At 39.1% G+C, this 20,872-nt stretch overlaps 1 protein-coding gene across 1 annotated transcript in view; it reads right to left on the bottom strand.

Annotated features, from left to right (window-relative positions):
• The window catches only part of DNAH5 (dynein axonemal heavy chain 5), a gene marked incomplete at its 5' end in the record, with an annotated part of 277,065 nt that overhangs the window by 231,256 nt on the left and 24,937 nt on the right, over nucleotides 1-20,872 (bottom strand). Inside the window, 4 exons of the mRNA XM_008059081.1 lie at nucleotides 5,953-6,159; nucleotides 6,989-7,310; nucleotides 7,790-7,875; nucleotides 13,097-13,204. Of these exons, the coding sequence (XP_008057272.2) occupies nucleotides 5,953-6,159; nucleotides 6,989-7,310; nucleotides 7,790-7,875; nucleotides 13,097-13,204 (723 nt within the window). The remainder of the gene's footprint in view (nucleotides 1-5,952; nucleotides 6,160-6,988; nucleotides 7,311-7,789; nucleotides 7,876-13,096; nucleotides 13,205-20,872) is intronic.

Genomic DNA, 20,872 nt, shown 5'->3' with positions numbered 1-20,872 from the left:
CCAGGTGAGGCTGCGGTGGCCGGGAGCGGCCACTGCACTCCAGTCTGGGCGACAGAATGAGACTCCAACTCAAATCAATAAATAAATAAATAAAATAAAGTAAACTAATACCTTATTCTTATAGAAAGTGATTAATTCAGGGCTAACTTACAAGGCTCTAATAGCCTGGCAGATAGAGTAGCCAAAGCAATAGAAGAAAAGAAGATGGGGGCGGGGGGGAGGCACATAACAACACAGAGGATACCAGGTCCTAAACCAGGGGAAGTGAGGACCAGGTGGAGGTTGAAACTTAACCTGCATGCAGTCTACATGTGTAGCTAATCCGAAATTGTACCCCACATCTCTACAATAAAATAAAATAAGGCGAGAACTCTCTCCATAATTACAAACTACTAATCCAATAAAATGCAATTGAAGATAAAGAGAAGTAAGAGGTTCTCACCTCCCATGCAGACTGAAAAGGAGAAAAGCTGAAACAAGTAATTGTTTTAAACTATGTAAGGTCATAGTAATGGTACCATAGCCTGTGCACTCACTAGACTCCATCGTTCAACTTTATACACTAGTACGATGTGCATCGTGATCCTCTGGGCACCTCTTTCAGATCACTTGCATCATGCAAAGCATCTGGACCACCAGAAGTCTACCTAACCCTAACCCTAACCCTAATGAATTTTAAGCCAAGACTTGAGGCAAGACTCAAAGCACACATAGAGAGAATCAGGAGCCAATGCTGATTTCAACAAGTGTCACGGCTTTGGAGATCACCCATATGTCGAGACAAATAAATTTTCTTTTTTTTTTTAAATATGTGGTGTACAATTCAGGGTTAGGTATACAAATGTTCATTATGCAGGTACCCTTGTTGATGAGGTGTGCCCCTCCCTCCCCCAGTGGTTTCTCTCAACTGCCAATCCCTTTCCTATAGTATTGTGATCATTGTTCAAGGTACACTTATGACTGACAGCATATGGTACTCTGTTCCTTGTTTCTGTGATAGATCACTGAGTATAATTGACTCTAAATTCATCCAAGTTGCTGCAAATTTCATAATTTTGTCCTTCTTTATGACTACGTAATAGTCCATCATGTATATCTACCACTTTTTTTCTAATCCAGTCTTCTTTCGATGGGGAGCAAAGTTGGTTCAATGAACAAACAAATTTTCATCTCTAGCCCAAATCTCACTCCTGAAGTCTAGATTCATATATGACAACAGGCTACTCACTATCTTCACTTGGATATTTCAAACTTAACACATCCTAAACTGAAAGAATGTTCTTCCCAAAACTTTCTCTGCCCACAGCATTCTACAACTCAGCTGATAGTGACTCCATTTGTTCCCACCTGCAGGCCAAAGCTCAAAGTCATCCTTGACTTCTCATTTTCTCTCACACATACACAAGCAATTCATCAAGATAGTCTGTTTGCTCGGTACTCAAAAAAGATTCTATATCTGACTTGCTTGCCATACCACTGTTACCACCATCACTGACTCTCACCTGAATTACTGGAATGGTCCACCATTGTCTCCTTGTGTTCACCCATCCCTCCATAAGACTAGGCTCAATTTAGCAGCAGAAGTGATTCTTTCAAAATATTAAATCGTATCATGTCACTCCTCTGCTCATATAGCTAATGTCCTCTCATCTAATTCAGGACTAGAAGTCTTTACACAAAAAACTTGCATAAGCCCTTGGTCTACAAAGACCTACCTGATTTTGTTCCATTACTTCTCTAGTCTCATCTCCACCTACTCTTTTCCCCCTTACCTGTGCCTGCCCTACTGTCTTCCTTGCTTGTTCTTAGCCTCAGGGTCTTTACACCTCCTTCAGATGATTACTCAAATGTTACCATCCCAATTAGGCCCATTCTAACTACCTACTTAAAATTATAAACCACCACCAAAACCACCCACACACTCTATCCCCCTATTTTTTCTATAGCGACTATCAGTTTATTATAATAGACTATATAATTTACCTATTTACATTGTCCGCTGCTTATTTTCTGTCCTACTCAACCAAAATATGAGTTCTACAAGAACAAGAATTTTGTCCACTTTGTTCAATATGTCTGAAACAGTACCTGGCACACAGGAGGATAATCAATCAATATTTCTCTAATTAATCAATTAGTTGTTATCAGAAGGAAATTTATGGATTCTTAACCTCCATTGAAATTTACCTATATAATGTCAAACAGTGTCAGTATTCTGTTACCATGTCAGTATTAATAATTATTAATTATAATGTACTGCTCAATTACAGTTGGTACTAAGCCCATCTATATTCATGTAGGTGTCACCTTGATGTGAAAGCACTGTTTTTTAAAGGTTTTCCAGTCGGGCTCAGTGGCTCAGCCTGTAATCCCACGCCTTGGGAGGCTGAGGTGAGTGGATTGCCTGAGCCCGTGTGTTCAAGACCCACCTGGGCAACTTGGTGAGACCTCATCTCTACAGTAAATCAAAAAATTAGCCGAGTGTGGCAGCGCACGCCTGTAGTTCCAGTTACTTGGAAGGCTGAGGTGAAAGGATTGCCAGAGCCCAGCAGGTCGAGACTGCAGTGGCCGGGAGTGGCCATTGCATTCTAGTCTGGGCGACAGAATGAGACTCCAACTCAAAAAAATAAAAAATAAAGTTTATTCCTTGGCATACTAGGCCCAAGAGATTCTGTAAGAAAAATGGCCTTTTGATGGATAAATTTTGAAAATGCAGCATACAGTATCTCCCTACTTGGACAGTCACAATTAATATTAATGATTCAGAGAAACCTGCCGTAAGGAAGTAAGAAGCCCTAAAGAGCTTTGAGAATTTTGTTCAACCCACTATCTCCCAAGTGGAGTTCATAATCCTTTCTTCATATAATACTTTTTCTCAATTTCTATAATATCCTTTCAATTTCCATAAAAACCACTTTAGATAAGTCTAAATTTGATGTTCTAATAGCAGCTACTTATACATTTCCTGAAGCTTGTAGCCACAGCTTACCTTTTTTTCCAATGTCGATCACTCATTCTATCTGCAAGCAGTTCTTAGAACCTGCCTCCAACAGACATTCTACTTCCACCTTTAATCCTTTAACCCCAGAAGGCAAAATTCATCTCTTTTATGAAAGAGAAACCCAGTCTTAGTAGGCAAAGTCATTTACCCAAAGAGAATGGTTTGAATCCAGATCAAAGTGACTTCGGGATCTGTACCCATACTCTTAACCTGTGCTAGCTCATCTCTTTCTGGTTTCAACTGCCTTCCAAGGAATCAATGATGAAAACGAATCCTCAGCTCCTTTGGCAATCTGTAGAAGCCTGAAAACTCTGCTAAATATTCAGCACAACAACTCTGAAACATTTCGAGTGGTCCCCAAACTTAACAACAGATCTGCTTTGACCAACAATTCAATGTTGAACGGAAACCTTTAAGACTCAATCTCCAAGATAACAAATGGCAACCATACGATAATTTACTTCCTTGAACTTCCATTTACAATGGTGGTGGTTTTAAAACAGTCTTTGACCCTCCCCAGGGAGTGGAGACCATGTCCACTTCTTTTGAATCTGGGGGGCAGGGGCCTCACGGAGCCCATCAACACAAGTGATGCTGTGAGGCACCAGTTGTCATAAAGGCCATACGGCTTCTTTCTTGTTCACTGTAGCATTTGTTCTTATAACCCTGAGTTGCCATATACGAAATTCTACCAGTCTGAGAAGGTAAGTACAGAGGCTGCAGTCCTTAGTCCCAGCTGAGTTACCTTCCAGTCTCCCCATTAAAGAACCAGACATGAGAAGAGGCCATCTTGAACCTTCCAGATCAAACATCTGCCAGCTAAACATCACTAAATGAAGTTTATCAATGATACATAGAACAGAAGAATCACCTAGCCAAACCTACTCAAATTCTTTACCCATAAAGCCATAACACATAATGCAATGGTAGGCCATGACGTACAATAAAATGTAAGCCTGTACATTTTAAGGGGTGTTTATTATCTACAACAAACAACTGAAACAACAACTCTGTGCTTAAAATTATCATCAGTAACTTTATACAATTATTTTTAACTTCATACAAATACAATTATTTCTTAGTAAGAATATGATTTTCTTTATAAATACATAGATTGACTAAGTACTTTTTATAATAAGCCAGAAGAGTCTAGAAGGAAATCCCAAAATGGTAACTTGTATGTTATGAGTCTGCATTTGAGAAATGTCTGCCCATTGCCAAGATTAACTTTTTACTATAGCATAAAGCGGTGGGAAAATAGTAGACTACAAGTCTGGAATCTGGTGTTACTATTACCACTTACTAGTTATGAGACCCTGATTTAATTTCTCTGAGCCACAGTTTTGTCGTCTGTAAAATAAAATAATAGTATTATGTCCCACTTACCTAACATGACGGTAGAAAATATCAGATGAAATAATAAGCATGAAAATGTCTTAAAATATACAAATTCATGCATTAGTATTATTATATGATGTTAACCACTATGAAAATTTAACAACAGTTTCCATGTTGTCAAAGATCATGGCTGCAACTCTAACCTCATCTTCCTTATCCCCTGGGCAACAGAATTTGTTATTGGTAATCAGTTCCTCCCCCATTAGGCTTTTCTTACTCTTGGTTTCGTGGATATTTGGTTTCCTCCCATCTCAAAGGCCAAATCTTAGTTTTATTTGCACACCCGTCCTCTTTTGCTAGACCAGTTAATATTTGAGCAACCCAAAATTTGGTCCCATGGCACTCTACTTTTCTCTTGTCTATATTCTTTCCCTAAGATCTCATCCAGAGCAATTACATTAAACAGCAACTATACTCTGATGACTCTCCAAAGTATACTTTCACCTTTTTCTCCACTGAATTCCAGGCTTACATATCCAACTGCATGGATATCATCTCCACTCAGATGACTAAAACCTATCTATCTTGTACTTAACATGAAAACTATGGATTCCCTCCTCACTCCCCCTGCCCCCACCAAAATAACTATTTCCAGTCTTTGCCATTTCTGTAAGTAGAACTTACAGTCAGGGACCCTGCACATTACCTTGCAAGTTATGCAGAATACAGCCTACACAGCACTACATGATAGCCCTACTTCAATTCATTCGGCTGCTCATATCCAAAACACCACAATTGCAAAATGATGGGCTTTGCAACAACTTGGATGGATTTAGAGTCTATCATACTCAGTGATCTATCACAGAAACAAAGAACTGAGTACCATACATTCTCACTCATAAGCAGACTCTGAACATTTACCGTAAGACTATAAGCAAGGTATCAGTAGTAGCCAGAAACTGCCAGGGGAGGGAGGGAAAGAGAAAGGCACATAACATTAATAAAGGTCCCTGATCTCAAACCAGGCAAAGTGGGAACCAAGGCAGGCCCAAACTTCACCTGCACAATGGCCACTCTTAAACCTAATCCTGAATTGTACTCCACACCTTTAAAATAAAATAAATTTTTTTAAAAACCAGCAATTATCTCTGTAGTCTCTCATAACCCACCTGCTGACATAACTCTCTAAATTCTCTGGTTGACTCTGCTGTCATCTTAGTTCAAGCCACTATCATCTCCATCTTGAACCAGTGCAAAAATCCACAAACTGACACTCTTGTCCCCCTTAACATCCATTTTCCACCCAGCAGCAAGAGAAGGTTTTATTGGGGGAAAAAAAAGATCAACATGCCTTTTCTTCTCCAGTTCAAAACCCTCCAATTGTTTCCTGGTACACCCAAAATAAAACCCAAGCTTCTAATCTTGACCTACAAGATTGTGATGGCTTGGCCCCTGCCAACTACACCCTCATTCCATGGACTGTCCCCTCACTCCCTCCACTCCAGTCATTCTGGCCTCTTTCAGCTCCTTGAAAGTGACATGCCACCATATTTTTTTTTTAAATCTTACATTCTAGAGTTAGCCAGGAAAAGGACAACATAAAAGTTGTATACCTTCATGTTACTGAAGTTCTTTTTGTATCTATCTCGCTTCTGGAAGAGAGCAGCTGCAAATGGTGAGACTTCCAGACCCATCTGTGACATGCACTCTGTTTCTCTAAATAAAGTTAATATCTGAGGATCAAAGTTTACGAACAATTCCCCTGTGCCTGGAGCCTTCACCAATAAGGAAGCCTCAAGACCTTTGTGAATTTCTTCAGTCTGTGGGAAGAAAGCAACATTATTACTACTAGAAATTACTATTCGAAACATTTCTTGGAATGAGGATCATTAAGTGTTCTTCCATGGATTTGAACTTCCTAAATTAAAGGTAATAAATTCATTCACTCTTCTCCTAAATTCACTCTCAGAAAATAGCCTTCAAATTCTTGGTGGTTATGTTGCCCCATCAATTCAGTAAAAAATGTTGCCAAGACTCTCAAACTGACAAATAAGTGTACACTGTAATAACAGTGACTTCCCAAAAGCTATTTAACTCCCTGACACCTTTATGCCTACTCAATTACTTTTTTCTAATAAAAAGTTCATAAAACCTACTAAACAGTTTTCAGTTATCTAGCAAAGCAATGAACATAGTTACAGACACATCACATCTTGCCAATCTATAAAGAAATACAAGTATTGGTAGGATATGACATGATTGACCAGTAGTACAACCAAAGAAAATGCAAGATCTGTTTAACAGACATACTGTTATTTATTGACACATTCAGGATCTGACTTTTATAAAGAAAAACATCCTAGCCAACAGAGTAGAGGAAACAAACAAAATCTTCTCTCTTAGGGAGTTTGTAAATTAAATAAAAATAAGTTTCTGTTATCTGGATTATAATTTTTTTTCAAAATTGATCATTAGTTTTCTTCAAGGACATATGACACTCTGACTAATTACTTAGATTCAGTCAAACTGTCTTTCAAAATACCTGCAAATCCAACTTTCTACAGGAATAATACTGTCAGGAGCTAGAGGAGAGGTTCCCACCATTCCAACAACGACGATCTCTAGAAGAGTATACATTTAGAAACTCACTTGCCGAAGCCATGCCCTGTGGAAGAGGACCTCAAATTCCAGGAGGACCCGGGCCATCCTGTTGTAACTGCGAATTACAGGCTTGGCTTCAGCGGTGCCTAGAACAGTTGGGTGCTCCTGGAAGAGCCGCATAGGTTGCTGAATCCTGTGGAAAAGTTGGCGGGCCCACAGAATCTTCCCAGCTATGGGAGGCTGGTCTCGAGCCAAAGGAGGATCATATTTCTGCTTCGTATAAAGCTTTGAAATCATATCAATGTCAGCTCCATAGTTCTCAAGGACAAGTCGGTATTTGTCATCAATATCAAGATTCGGTATATTTAATCTGATTTTTAAAGAAGGGAAAAAAGCTTAAATTAATGGGAAGATAGCCAGTCATCTTATTTATTAATATTTCCATTAAAACAAATGCTAATGGAAAAAGAATTAGATATTTTGCGACATATTAAAGAATCAAAACCGTATCCATCCTTAAAATATAGAAAGCGTTATCACCTAAGAAGCATTTTTTCAAATTACTTTAACATTTGGAAATATTACTATAGGCAGCCACAAAGTACTTCAAAGCTAAGAGCATTCTCCATTAGCAGAAATAAAATTAATCCTTAATCCTTAAAAAGAATTAATTATCTTAATCCTCTGAAGAACATAAAAATGGTGACCTTGTGACTCAGATTGTCAAGACATTTTTCTTTCCACTAGAATAAGAAATAATAATAGTAACAATAACAGGTAAAACTAAGCTGTATTCATATTACCCCAATTTTTAAAAATGGAATGTGAAAAATTATTTTAAATTTTTACCTTTCAAATTTCTTTAACATATTTAGAGCTTGATTTGTGTTTTGAATCTTTTCAAATGTAACATCCATGAACTTCTGCAACTCATTCTAAAATAAAATAAAATCTGATTAAGAACAATGAATTTGAATTTGGAATTTTCTTATTTTGCAAAGATAAAAGAGCTGCCCATTCTTTACACACACATATAAAATGGGACAAAATATAACAGAAAACAATGCACTTAAGAGAAAGACAAATGCCAAGAAGCCGGGAAAAAAGAGGCACAGAGCAGTCATCAAGTTGGCACTATGACAGGCTCCGTGATTCCTGGGCAGACACAGGGCTTGGGGAGTGGGCACTGAGGCTTTATCACAATGTAGGGAGAGGAGCTGTGGCGTTCTGACACTCTCAACAGATCCTGCAGAAAACCATGATCCTTGACGTGCTGCCCAATGCATGCAAAAGGAATTATGTGACGGCTCACAAGTTGAGGAAGCTGCAGAGACATCTGCCAAGAGCCATGAATAGGAAAGAAAAAAAAAAAGACACCCTACAACAGAATTCCCATACTTGCTCTGTCAGTTTTGTGAGGCATAGATCTTGTTCACAACTGCCCAACCCTACCACTGTAGTACCAAAATATCCAGTAAATGGGCAGGCACGGTTTGACTCTTGGCAAAGAGTCACATTAAAGAGACACGTTAGTTGGTGTAGTATTAAAATGGGGAAACTAGTTTAATATACAGTAAGAATCAGTAACTAAATAGGCTTAGTTTTAGACAATGTTAGGACAGAAGTAATTTGGCTAGACAACCAGTGGCCAATATCCAGGCCACCACAGGAAATTCTACCTGTGAAGGATAAGGAGCTATCTGATAAGCTGAAAATCTCCTTGCCCCACTCAGCAAAATTCCAAAGGTGAAGTGTGTTACAATATGTCCTTGCCCTCAATACCTCCCACTACTTCTACTGAAAGTATGTATATATGTTTTAAAAGATGCTATTTTTTCTGCAAAGACCACATCCCAGGATCAAGAAATTTTCCAGCACTAAACGAACAGTAGTTAACTTACCTACATAAACATCTAAATGTTTTCATTACATAAAAGATCTCTATGTATAAAACTGCAGAGATGAGCCGGGCTCAGTGGCTCAGCCTGTAATCCCGCGCCTTTGGGAGGCTGAGGTGAGTGGATTGCCTGAGACCACGGGTTCGAGACCCGTCTGGGCAGCGAGACTTCACCTCTACAATAAATCAAAAAATTAGCCGGGTGTGGTAGCGCATGCCTGTAATTCCAGCTACTCGGAAGGCTGAGGCGGAAGGATCGCTGGAGCCCGGCAGGTAGAGGCTGCGGTGGCCGGCAGCGGCCACTGCACTCCAGTCTGGGTGACAGAGTGAGACTCCAACTCAAAAAAAAAAAAAAACTGCAGAGATAGAGCATATATCATCCTTCTGCTGCTTCCCTCTCCTTCAGACACCAACAAATCCCTACTGAACCCTAACACTTGTGTCTGGTTTTCCTTGTCTTCCTAGCCTAGACTTCACAAGAGCCTAGGATGAACTCTCTGTGAACATCCATGACTTTAAAATTAGTTTTCTTTCATCTGTGAGACTTAGGCTCATTCTTACAGTGTTTTGGGGATTGGGCTATAGAATTTTCTTTTTTTTGTTTGAGTTGGAGTCTCACTCTGCCGCCCTGACTGGAGTGCAGTGGCCACTCCCAGCCACCGCAGCTTTGACCTGCTGGGCTCCAGCGATCCTTCCATCTCAGCCTTGCAAGTAGCTGGAACCTCAGGCATGCACTGCCACACCCAGCTTATTTTTTTTTTATTTATTGTAGAGACGAGGTCTCGCCAAGTTGCCCAGGCGGGTCTCGAACCCGCGGGCTCAGGCAATTCACTCACCTCAGCCTCCCAAAGCATGGGATTTCAGGTTGAGTCACCAAGCACGGACTAGAATTTTCATATTAATCTTCTGTTAGTTCTGAGGTCTTAGCTCCTACTTAGTTTTCCTTTAACTCAGCTTGCCACCTCAACAGCCCATGCTTTACTAAAATAGTGCCTTCTTGACCCACTGGGATCAGCATGTTTCCAGAATTCCAACAGTCCACCTGGTTCCAACACACCACCTTCTCTGACCTGTTAGTACCAGTACAAACACTAAACCTGGACAGGATTCTAGGTTCTGATCCCCTTGATAGTGGAGCCTTGGACACAGTCTAGATCCAAACTGTTTGTAGATTCCCTCACCTCAAGTCTTTCACTTGAGACCCCATAGTTACTGAGTCGTTCCATTGCTTGTTTCCAAGACTCATTCACTCCACCCAGAGTCTTGAGAAGGTGAGTACTTTTGCTCCAGTTTTATAGAGACAAGGACTGGAATCATGAGGGTGGGTGAGTATTCAAAGGAGAGTATGTAGAATGGTTAGTTAAGACAAAGAGAGTAGAGAAAGGGATAAAGAAGTCAAAGGTGGTGTCATGCATCTGTAGTTCCAGCTATTTGGAAGGCTGAGGTGGAAGGATCACCTGAACCCAGCAGGTCAAGGTTGCAGTGGTCGTGAGCATGCCACTGCACTCCATCCTGGGGGATACACAGTGAGACTCCAACTCAAAAAAAAGTCAAAAGAGGCTAGACATGGTGGTCATGCCTATAATCCCAGCACTTTTGGAGGCTGAGGTGGGAGGATTGCTTGAGCCCAGGAGTCTGAGACTGCTAAGCCATGATAGCACTCCATCCTGGGTGACGGAGACTCTTGTCTTAAAACAGAGAAAAAGAGAGAGAGAGAGTCAAAGGAAAACTCGTCAGCAAACCAAAGACCAAAGTGGACCATTTTTGAAATGAAAAGCAAGATTAATAAAAGTGTTGAATTTAAAAGAAAAAAAAGTTGGCAATGGAAACTAATACAATAGTCCCCTGTTATCCAAGAGAAATATGTTCCAAGACCCTCCCAATCGATGTCTGAAACTACGTATGGCCTGAACCCTATATATGCCATGTTTTATTTTCTAAATGTTCGTGCCTATAATAAAGTTTAATATATAAATTAGGCACAGTAAGACATTAACAAAAATAATTAATAATAAAATAGGACAATTAACAGAATATGCTGTAATAAAAGTTGTGTGAATGTGGTTTCCTCTCCCCCAAATATCTTATTGTACTGTACTCATCTATCTTCAGACCACATTGACCACAGGTAACTGAAACGGTGGAAAGCGAAACCACAGATAAGGGACGACCACTGTAGCCATAGTGAACACTTAAAAACCAGGCTGTAGAGCATTTGAAAATGGGATTCTCATTACTATATGTGGACACAGACTTGAAAAGGTCTCACAACGCCATTCATTCCCACTCGGTTTACCTGTAAAACACAAACATCTTCCTAGCATCAAGCATAACCTCTTCCCTGAAGCCTTCCCTAATCCCAGCCAAGTAGAAGCATGGAATTATTTTTTCCTAGGTTAATATCCTATTTTACAGATTGTAGCAACGATCAGATTCTATGCAACATTTTGCAGATCAGTTCTCTCTATTAAGTTTCTGTAGGACTTGGACTATGTCTTTTTTATCTTTGAGTCCTTAATCTCTGGCATACTTTCAGAATATTATGCTTTTTTAACTGGTCATTGTAGCTCCCATTTGCCCTTTTCTTAGGAATATTTTTATTACTCTGTTCTTAGGGATGTCCTTACATTTTAATACGATCACTGTCTGCCTTCTGTTAGACTGTGACTGTGATTTGCTTCGAAGGCAAATCTGCTTGATTTATTTCTGTTTTCATAACCCACAGCACAGAAGAATACATAACTGCTATATGGCAGATGCTTATTTCATTGTAATAAATCTGCATCTTCTTATTAACAAATAGAAATAAAACACAATCCCTGCTTTCAAGGTCCTCATCATCTAACTACATACCACATACAAGCTACTAAAGTATCAAGTGATGGAAAACCACTGCAGAAACACAAAGACTTGACAAATGGACACTGCATGAAGCATAAAATCAGAATCTGCCACTCTCCATTAATTTCCAACCAAAAGAGATCAAGATCCATCATCCTTGTGTCTGAACCAGTTCCCCAAAGAGGTCATTATTTAAATTATTATAGGTACTTTTTCTTCCTATCAAAGGAAACCTGTTGTATAGCATCATGGTCAAAAACTTGAATTCTAAAGCCAAACTGTCTGGGTTTAGCCACAGCTTCACCACGTATGTCTCTGTAACTTTGGGCCACTTACACTCCCTGAGCCCTCGTTTCCTCCTCTGCAAAATAGGAGTAATAACAGCACCCACTTTATAGGATGATCATAATTATTAAATGAATTAACACATGTAAAGTGCTTAGAATGGTGCCTGGCACATAGAATTAGCTAGCTTTAACACAATTCCTTCTAATGCTAAACTTACTAATCCAAAAATTATTTTGCCTCTTGAGGTGTACACATTTAATTCAAACAAAAACTCTCAGAAAAAAAGTGACAGAATGGTCACCTTCTTTTTATAATCAGGAAGATGTAGTTTTCATCTTTCTGAGTTGAAAAGAAGCCTGCATATCCATTACAGTAGACACATGTCGGGTTGTCCCTGACTCCACTTCTCTGATAATAAACATTCCCAACCACCCCATTGGATCTCATCCCACCCTCACTGACCACATGGTCACACAGTCGAGAAGTCCGGGGCTAGGCACTCCACCAGAACCGGCCAGCCCAACCCCTTTCCCAGGAATCCAGAACTGAGCTGGTCCTGCGATAGGCTCTCAGAACCAGATAAGGGTTAGACTCTGCTCATGGTGGCTGAAAGTCAGGATGGCTGGTCTATGGTGAGTGTGGAAAGAAGAAAGATAGAAAGGGGTTGTGAAAGCAAGTGGGATCCAGGAGCTGAGTCAGTCCTGCTAGCACCATTTCTGAGGCCAGCTGCAGTCCTGTCTTTCAATCTGCCAGATATCGCTAACCATTAGCTTAAGCTACCTCTGTTCTTAATCATCACTAACAAGACAAATGGAAATAAATGTCTATGTTCTAATCATGCCTCAATGTTTCCACAGAAGATAAATGTTAACCTTCTAAGAATTTAAATGGAAGCATGTAGAAATCTGATTACAGATCATTATCTAGAGCTATATTTATGACCCTTTAATCTATGAAAAGGAGCCCTCAATTATTAATCTGAAATCACAAAACGCAGGCTGAGGTTGCCATCGGTCACCTCCATGATGAAGACACCTCTACCTTCAGAATGGGTAATGATTAACAGCATTATACAGAAAGAAAAAAAATAAACACAAGACTGTCAACAGCAATTTTATTATACAACCTACATGAAGGTCATGAGTCTGCTTGCAAAACTCTTCATAATCTTGGTCAAAATCCATTTTCCGCTGATCTAAAAAATTATATTCTTTTTTCTTTATGGTTGCAACAATGCCCTGAAATGTTATGAAAAAAATTAGACAGTATTTTTATATTCTTACATTACTTAACTAAATATGGCCCTTGAATATAAAAACTGTGCAATTATTCCCCAAACCATCCGTTTACAAGGAGCCTTATTCCTTGAATTATTCACAGTACTTAGTACTTATTATTTTACTGGCAATATAATGATATATAATGAATGCAGTACACAGCATTAAAAGAAATCATTTGGAAAGCATTTTCATAAGATTTGATGCATTCTTGAAAAAAATAAAAGAAAATAAAAATCACATCTAAACATGAAAAGAGGTGCTTTCTCTAAAAATTTCTTGTTAATCATATCTGAAATAATTTTTTAAAGCCCAGAGTAGAATTTACTAAATTTTTTTATTGAAATTTTAAAACTTCTCAGAAAATAAGTAAAGCTTTAATGGAATACAAACAACATTGGAAGAAAATAACTATGTACAAATATCTACAGATAAATTACTATCTTCCAAGCATCAAATGTCTTAAAGTGTCAAACCACAAACTACCACTTAAAACCTCTCTATAATTAATTGTGTCCTATTGCCCTGCAAAGCTGCCATCTGTGACTACCAAGGTACAAGTTAGGCAGTTCATCTCCTTGAAAATACTATCATCAGAAGTTCTGTTTGCTCTGAATAATGAGCTATAAGGCTCTGTGATCATTCTTAACCAGACACTAAGCCATTCTCAAACTCAGGTGCTCACCTTATTGACACAGGCATATAATTTTTATGAAGAATATTGGGCCCCCTTCTACAATCTCCTCTTCAAAGTCATTTCCACTTAAATATCAGTTCAAATCTCTCAATAGACAAAAGTATGTAAAGTGCATAGCTTCTTGCGTCAAGTTTACAAGTTAAAACAACCTACTCTTTCATGCAAAATTAGTTCTATTTAGAAATTTTATATATATGCAGATATTATACACACACACACATATACATACATATATATAGCGTTATATAAAATGTCTAAAAGAAGTATGGAAAAAACTACATTATTATATTTTAAGGCAGTTATTTAAAAGATTTGGGGACTTGAGGAAATCCTGCCCTATAACCAGGTTTAATGTTTACTAAGTTAAATAAATAAAATGATTAATTGTGACCTTTAAGTCAACTAACCAAACTCAATCTACTTAATCATTTACTTGACAGATATTTATTGCACACCTACTATGTGCCAGTAATCTAAAGATACAGGAATACACAAATGTCTCTCTGCCCTCAGGTAATTTACATACTTGGTGGAGGACAGGGGATCAGAATATATGTTAAGTCACAAATAAATGAAGATAATTTCAGACAGTGACAACTAGGTAACGTGACATACAGTGATTGGGATGAAACAGAGTTCAAGGAAGACTGAAGTGAGAGGGTTGTTTAAATCAAGATCTGAAGGCCAGAGAACAAACAACCGCGTGATGATGGAGACAAGACCTTTACACACACACACACACACACACACACACACACACACACACACACACACAAAGGTTCTGCAAGCCACAAGTGGCCTGAACTATTCTCCTGTGTCTGAAGATTATCAATGAGGAGGAGAGAGGAGGAGGTGGAGGTGGGAAGGTGGGCAGGGCCTTGACAGCCATGATGATGTGATGCCATTTCTGCGGGTGCCACTTTGAGCATCTAACATTGGCACTAATACAAGCAATTCTCACTTTATGCTTTCATATACCCTCTACATTTTTTAAGTCTATTTTATTTTAAAGATGCAGGGTGCAATTCAGGATTAGGTATACAAGTGGTCAATATACAGGTAAAGTTTGGGCCTCCCTTTGGTCCCCACTTTGCCTGTTTTGAGATCAGGGATCCTTATTAATATTATATGCACCCCCTCTCTCCCTGGCAGCTTCTAGCTATTATAAATCCAATCCCTTCCTATGGTATTATGGTGAATGTTCAGGGTTTGCTTATGAGTGAGAATATGTGGTACTCTGTTTTCTGTTTCTGTGATGGATCACTGAGTATTATAGACTCTAAATCCATCCACGTTGTTGTGAAGTCCATATGTTTGTCCTTCTTTATGTCTGTGTAATTTTCCATTGTGTATATGTACCACATTTTTTTTATCCAGTCCACTTTTGATTGGCAGCATGGTTGGTTCCATGTTTTTGTTATTGTAAATACTGCTGCAATAAACATGCGTGTACAGGTATCTTTTTTGTAGAGTGATTTAAGTTCCTCCAGGTATATTTCCAGAAGGGGGATTGCTGGATCATAAGGAAGATCCACTTCTAGTTCTTTTAGCAAATGCCACACTGTTTTGTATAGAACTAGTTTGCATTCCCACCATCAGTGTAGAAGCATTCCCTTTTCTCTGCATCCTCACCAGTATCTGTTGTTTTTTGTTTTATTAATAAGCACCATCTATCTATATTTTACCTCACCACCTTCTGGAGAATCCATGTTAACCAGTATTTCATTTTAAAATTTTCTAAGCAATTTCCCAGTATTTTCACCAGGTGAGAGCAGACTTCTCAGCTGCATCTAGATGTACAGCTCAACTTCTCATTCGAAAATCAACTTTGAAATATGCTCCAAAGTTAATTTTCATTAAAAATAGAAAATAGAGCCAGGCTCGGTGGCTCAGCCTGTAATCCCACAATTTAGGAGGCTGAGGTGAGTGGATTGCCTGAGCCCGCAGGCTCGAAACCCACCTGGGCAACTTAGCGAAACCTCATCTCTACAATAAATAAAAAAATTAGCCGGGCATGGTAGTGCACACCTGTAGTTCCAGCTACTTGAAAGGCTGAGGAGGAAGAATCGCCGGAACCCAGCAGGTCAAGGCTGCAGTGGCCGGGAGCAGCCACTGTACTCTAGTCTGGGTGACAGAATGAGATTCCAACTCAAAAAAAAAAAATAGAAAATAAGTCAGGTGTGGTGGCTCATGCCTGTAAACCCAACACTTTGGGAAAATTGCTTGAGCCTAGGAGTTCAAGATCAGCCTGGGCTACATAGCAAGATCCCATCTTAAAATTTAAAAGTATATGTTAGTAAATAAATAGAGAAGAATAGAAAATAATTCCTAAGATTCCAAACTGAAGAAAAATGGACATATTCCCCCTTTGTCTTGAAAACCTGTTACTTTCAAAGTACAGATTATCCACCTTGCAGATTACACAGGGCATACCTTAAATGTTTCTAGGAACATAAAGGTTTTTTCTTTTTTTCTCTCAAAGCTCGATATACTCGAGAAATGATAAAAGATTTTCATTATATTGGGTTAAAGTGTTAGAGTGCAAAAATTAATGTGTGGCAGTTAATTATATGATTCAAGTACAAAAAAGTTTTATGTTTTAGTGTCACTATCCCAAACAAGAAAAAGTGACTATAGTCACATTAAGAACTTAAAACATTGTTTGTACATTATTTAAATCTTCAAAATATAATGAGATCACTGTACTCAATATTCAAAACTAAAAGTAGTCAAACAGATACCCTCACAAAATAAAACAGTTAAAAAGATAAATGGAAATATTAAAAATAAGATAAAATCTGGTTCTTTATATTTTTTAACATGTGTCCAGATAAAATGGTTAAACTCAGAGATAATCAGATGCCACTTGAAATTTGACGTTGGGACTCCCAGCAACATGGTGACAGGACAGCCTGGTCTATGAGATCCTCTGCAAAGGAGAACACAGAGGGTCCCTGGCTCTCTCCCCGGGGGCTGTGGATCCCAACGTCAGCAGCCTGCTCTTCACACGGAGCTCGGCCATCACCACCAGTGGGGCATCGGAGCGATCTGGACAACCACTGCAGCCACAGACACAACAGCCACCGCGCCACCAAATGCCACGCCTCCGTGGTGGCCATAGGGCATCACACCACCCATGCCTGAGGCAATCCACGACTTCAGTCCTTGAAGCCCCTGCAGGCAAGATCTGCTGAGATTGCTGCCAACTCTGCTGCCACCGTGACATCCTGCCTGCCACGGGTCTCCTCCCATGTGCCCTGAGGCAGGTTCCCATCTCCAGCCTCTGCCCGACTCCTGTCCGGCTACACCCCCTCTGGGGAGAGCAGCTGAGATAGCACCACCTGCTGGCAATTCAAGGAAACAACACTGAAACAGGAAAAACAAGCTTGAAAAACAGACATAGGCCAGATTTGAGTGGTGAACGGAGGGTGATCTGAACTGTCCTTCACAGCAGGTCAGGGACAACTCACCCTAACTGTGAACTAATTTACCAGCTTGAGAAGACAGCTAGAAACCAGAGCTGAAAAGACATTGGACTTAAACGAAAAGTCTCAGAGTGTGCTCAATTGGTTCTGTTAGTTTAATGACTTGATTCTATTCCAACTGTTTTGTTCCTTTTTTTCTCTCTTCCTTTTCTTCTCTTTTCTCCTCTCAGTAAACATAACTTTGTATAGAGGAACAGCACACCAATAAGGTGGTTGGTTAGCTTGTATGTTAGCATCATTGTATGTTTTAATTTTTTTTTGTATGGGAGTTGGTTAGTCTGTAGCCGTGGTCTATTGTTTTTATCTGTTTCAGTATAGGTTTCTCTCTCCATTTGTTCGCACACATTTGTTTCCCCCCTTATTCCTCTATCTCTCCACCCCCCTCTTCAACCCACTGTCTGCTCCATTCTCTTCCCTCTGCTAACCTCATTTTATTGCAGGGAGTAACCTACAGCCCCACTGCATGGACAGATTCCAAGGCAGTGGGAAGTGGGTTTCAGATTATCCATACACCTGTCGGCAGATACCAGGACCTGCAGATAGATTTTGTAAATCTATCCCCCCTTAAGTAAATCTCAAAACTGTATAAAGGATCACCCTCAACCTACAGTGCAACTCCAGAATTGAACAAAGTAAGAGGGCATACATAAGAAGAATAGGAGATTGAACAAACAGAAGTAAAAGCAATCCCTCTACCCATGAATAACAGAATTAAAGAAGACAGTGAAGTGGAGGGAAGGAAAAAGTAGAGAGGGAAAAAACCGCACAAATGAAGAAAAACCAAAAGAAGAATATAGGTCTCACATAGACCCCTGGGAGATCAGACACTGAGAAAACAGACTCCAGAACACAAACAATGAAGAGCCCCCAGAATGACTGGTCACGTGCAACAAACCCAGACATCAGGACATTAATAGAGAGAATTTAAAAAATTGAGGAGAGACAAGAGGAAAATAGGAAGGAGCTAATGTCAGAAATAACAGCCGTAAACAATACTGTGATGGAAATAAATAAACTAATAAGCATGGAAAGCAGAATTAGCCAAGCAGAAGAAAGAATCTCAGAGCTCGAAGACCAAAACACAGAACTAACCCAAACTATAAAAGCATACAAAAGAAGCTAAAAAAGACAGAACAAAATCGTCAAGAGATGAATGATCACTTCAAGAGACCAAACCTAAGAGTAATTGGCCTTCCTGAGGCAGAGAGAGACACAGAGGCCACACTGGAGCAAATTTCATTTCATGAAATCATTCAAGAAAACTTCTCTCATCTCATCAATGATGAAAAATTTCAAACACAAGAGATTCAGAGAACCCCTGAAAGACAACAAATGAGAAGACCCACTCCCAGACACATAATAATTCACCTAAACAAAGTAGCTATAAAAGAAAAAATCCTAAAGGCTGCAAGAGAAAAAGGTCAGACTACCTACCAGAGAAGACCAATTAGAATAGCAGCAGATTTATCTACAGAAACACTCCAGGCTAAGAGAGCTTAAAGCCCTATCTTCAAAGTTATAAAAGATAAACAATTTCAACCAAGAATAACCTACCCAGCCAAGCTAAGCTTCATTAGTGAGGGAGAATTGAAATCTTTCCCAGATATCCAATCCCTAAGAACCTATGCTGCCACCAGACCACCTCTACAAGAAACACTTAAGAAAGTATTGAACACAGAAGAAAAGGAAAAAAGAACAACAACGTTCTTCACAAAAGTACAGGCAAAAGATTAAAAACACGCATGATCCAACTCTAAAAGCAAAAGAAAGACAACACACAAACAGGAAGAATAATGACTCTGTAAGAACATTATGATAGGGATCTACTCTCACATTTCAACAATTAGTTTGAATGTGAACGGACTAAATGCACCATTGAAAAGACATAGAATGACAAATTGGATAAAATATCACCAGGCAACAATCTATTGCCTTCAAGAGACTCACCACACTAGAAAGGACACTCACAGACTCAAAGTAAGAGGATGGGAAACAAATTTTCAGGCGAATGGAACACAAAAGAAAGGAGGACTTGTGATCTTAATCTCAGACAAAATTCCTATTAAGCTATCAAATAGTTAAAAAGATACAGAAGACCACTACATAATGATAAAAGGTTCAATCCATCAACAAGAAATAGCCATCCTAAACATATATGCACTGAACATAGGAGCACCAACTTTTATAAAGCAGCTCCTAGGTAAACTAAAAAAAGATATTGACTCCAATACCATCATAGCTGGGGACTTTAATATCCTACTCACAGCCCTAGACAGATCATCAGGACAAAAAATCAGCAACAAGATCCGAAACCTCAATGTCACTCTTGATCAAATGGACTCAATTGATACCTACAGACCCCTCCATCCAAAGATCACAGAATACACATTCTACTCATCACCACATGGAACGTACTCTAAGATCAACCACATACTTGGCCATAAATCAAGCATAAGCAAATTTAAAAGGACTGAAATTTTACCATGCACCTTCTCAGACCACAGTGGAATAAAAATAAACATTAACACCACAAGGTCCCCCCAAAACCCACAAAGACATGGATACTAAACATTATGATGTTAAACAACTCCTGGGTCAATGATGAAATCAAAACAGAGATTAAAAGATACCTGGAAACAAATGAAAATGAAGAAACATCTTACCAAAATCTCTGGGAGGCCATGAAAGCTGTAGTAAGAGGGGAATGTATATCCCTAGAAATGCACATGAAGAAAATGGAAGGATCACAAATCAACAGCCTAACAAGCCACCTAAGGAAGCTGGAAAAGCAAGACCACAAAAACCCTAATTTCAGCAGAAGAATCCAGATCACCAAAATAAAAGCCCAAATCCAGGACATAGAAGACAAAAAGATACTACAAAAAATCAATGAAACAAAAAGTTGGTTCTTCAAAAGGATAAACAAGATCGATGATCACCTAGCTAGACTGGCCGAGAAAAAGACAGAAAAAAGTTCAAATAAACACAATCAGAAACACAAAAGATGAAGTCACATCTGATCCTGAAGAAATACAAAAGATCATTAGAGACTACTATGTACACTTGTATGGAAACAAACTTGAAAACCTTTTGGAAATGGAGGACTTTCTGTCATCACACAACCTAGCTAGGTTGAAACAAGAAGAAATTGAGACCCTAAAGAGACCAATAACAATTAAGGAAATTGACTACTTAATAAGAAAACTACCTACAAAAAAAAGCCCTGGACCAGATGGCTTTCCAGCAGAATTCTACAAGACATTTAAAGAGGAGCTTATACCAATCTTACCAAAGGTATTCCAGGCAGTTGAGAAAGATGGAACTCTCCCCAAATCATTTTACGAAGCTAACATCACATTGATACCCAAGCCAGGTAAAGACCCAACAAAGAAAGAGAACTACAGTCATATCTTGGATGAACATAGATGCTAAAATTCTCAACAGATC

This window comes from Carlito syrichta, unplaced genomic scaffold (assembly GCF_000164805.1).
Source record: "Carlito syrichta isolate Samal-C Ts95f unplaced genomic scaffold, Tarsius_syrichta-2.0.1 Scaffold303700, whole genome shotgun sequence".
Lineage (NCBI taxonomy): Eukaryota > Metazoa > Chordata > Mammalia > Primates > Tarsiidae > Carlito > Carlito syrichta.
Note: the sequence above shows the minus strand (reverse complement) of the source record. Positions and strands in the feature narration are given on the sequence as shown.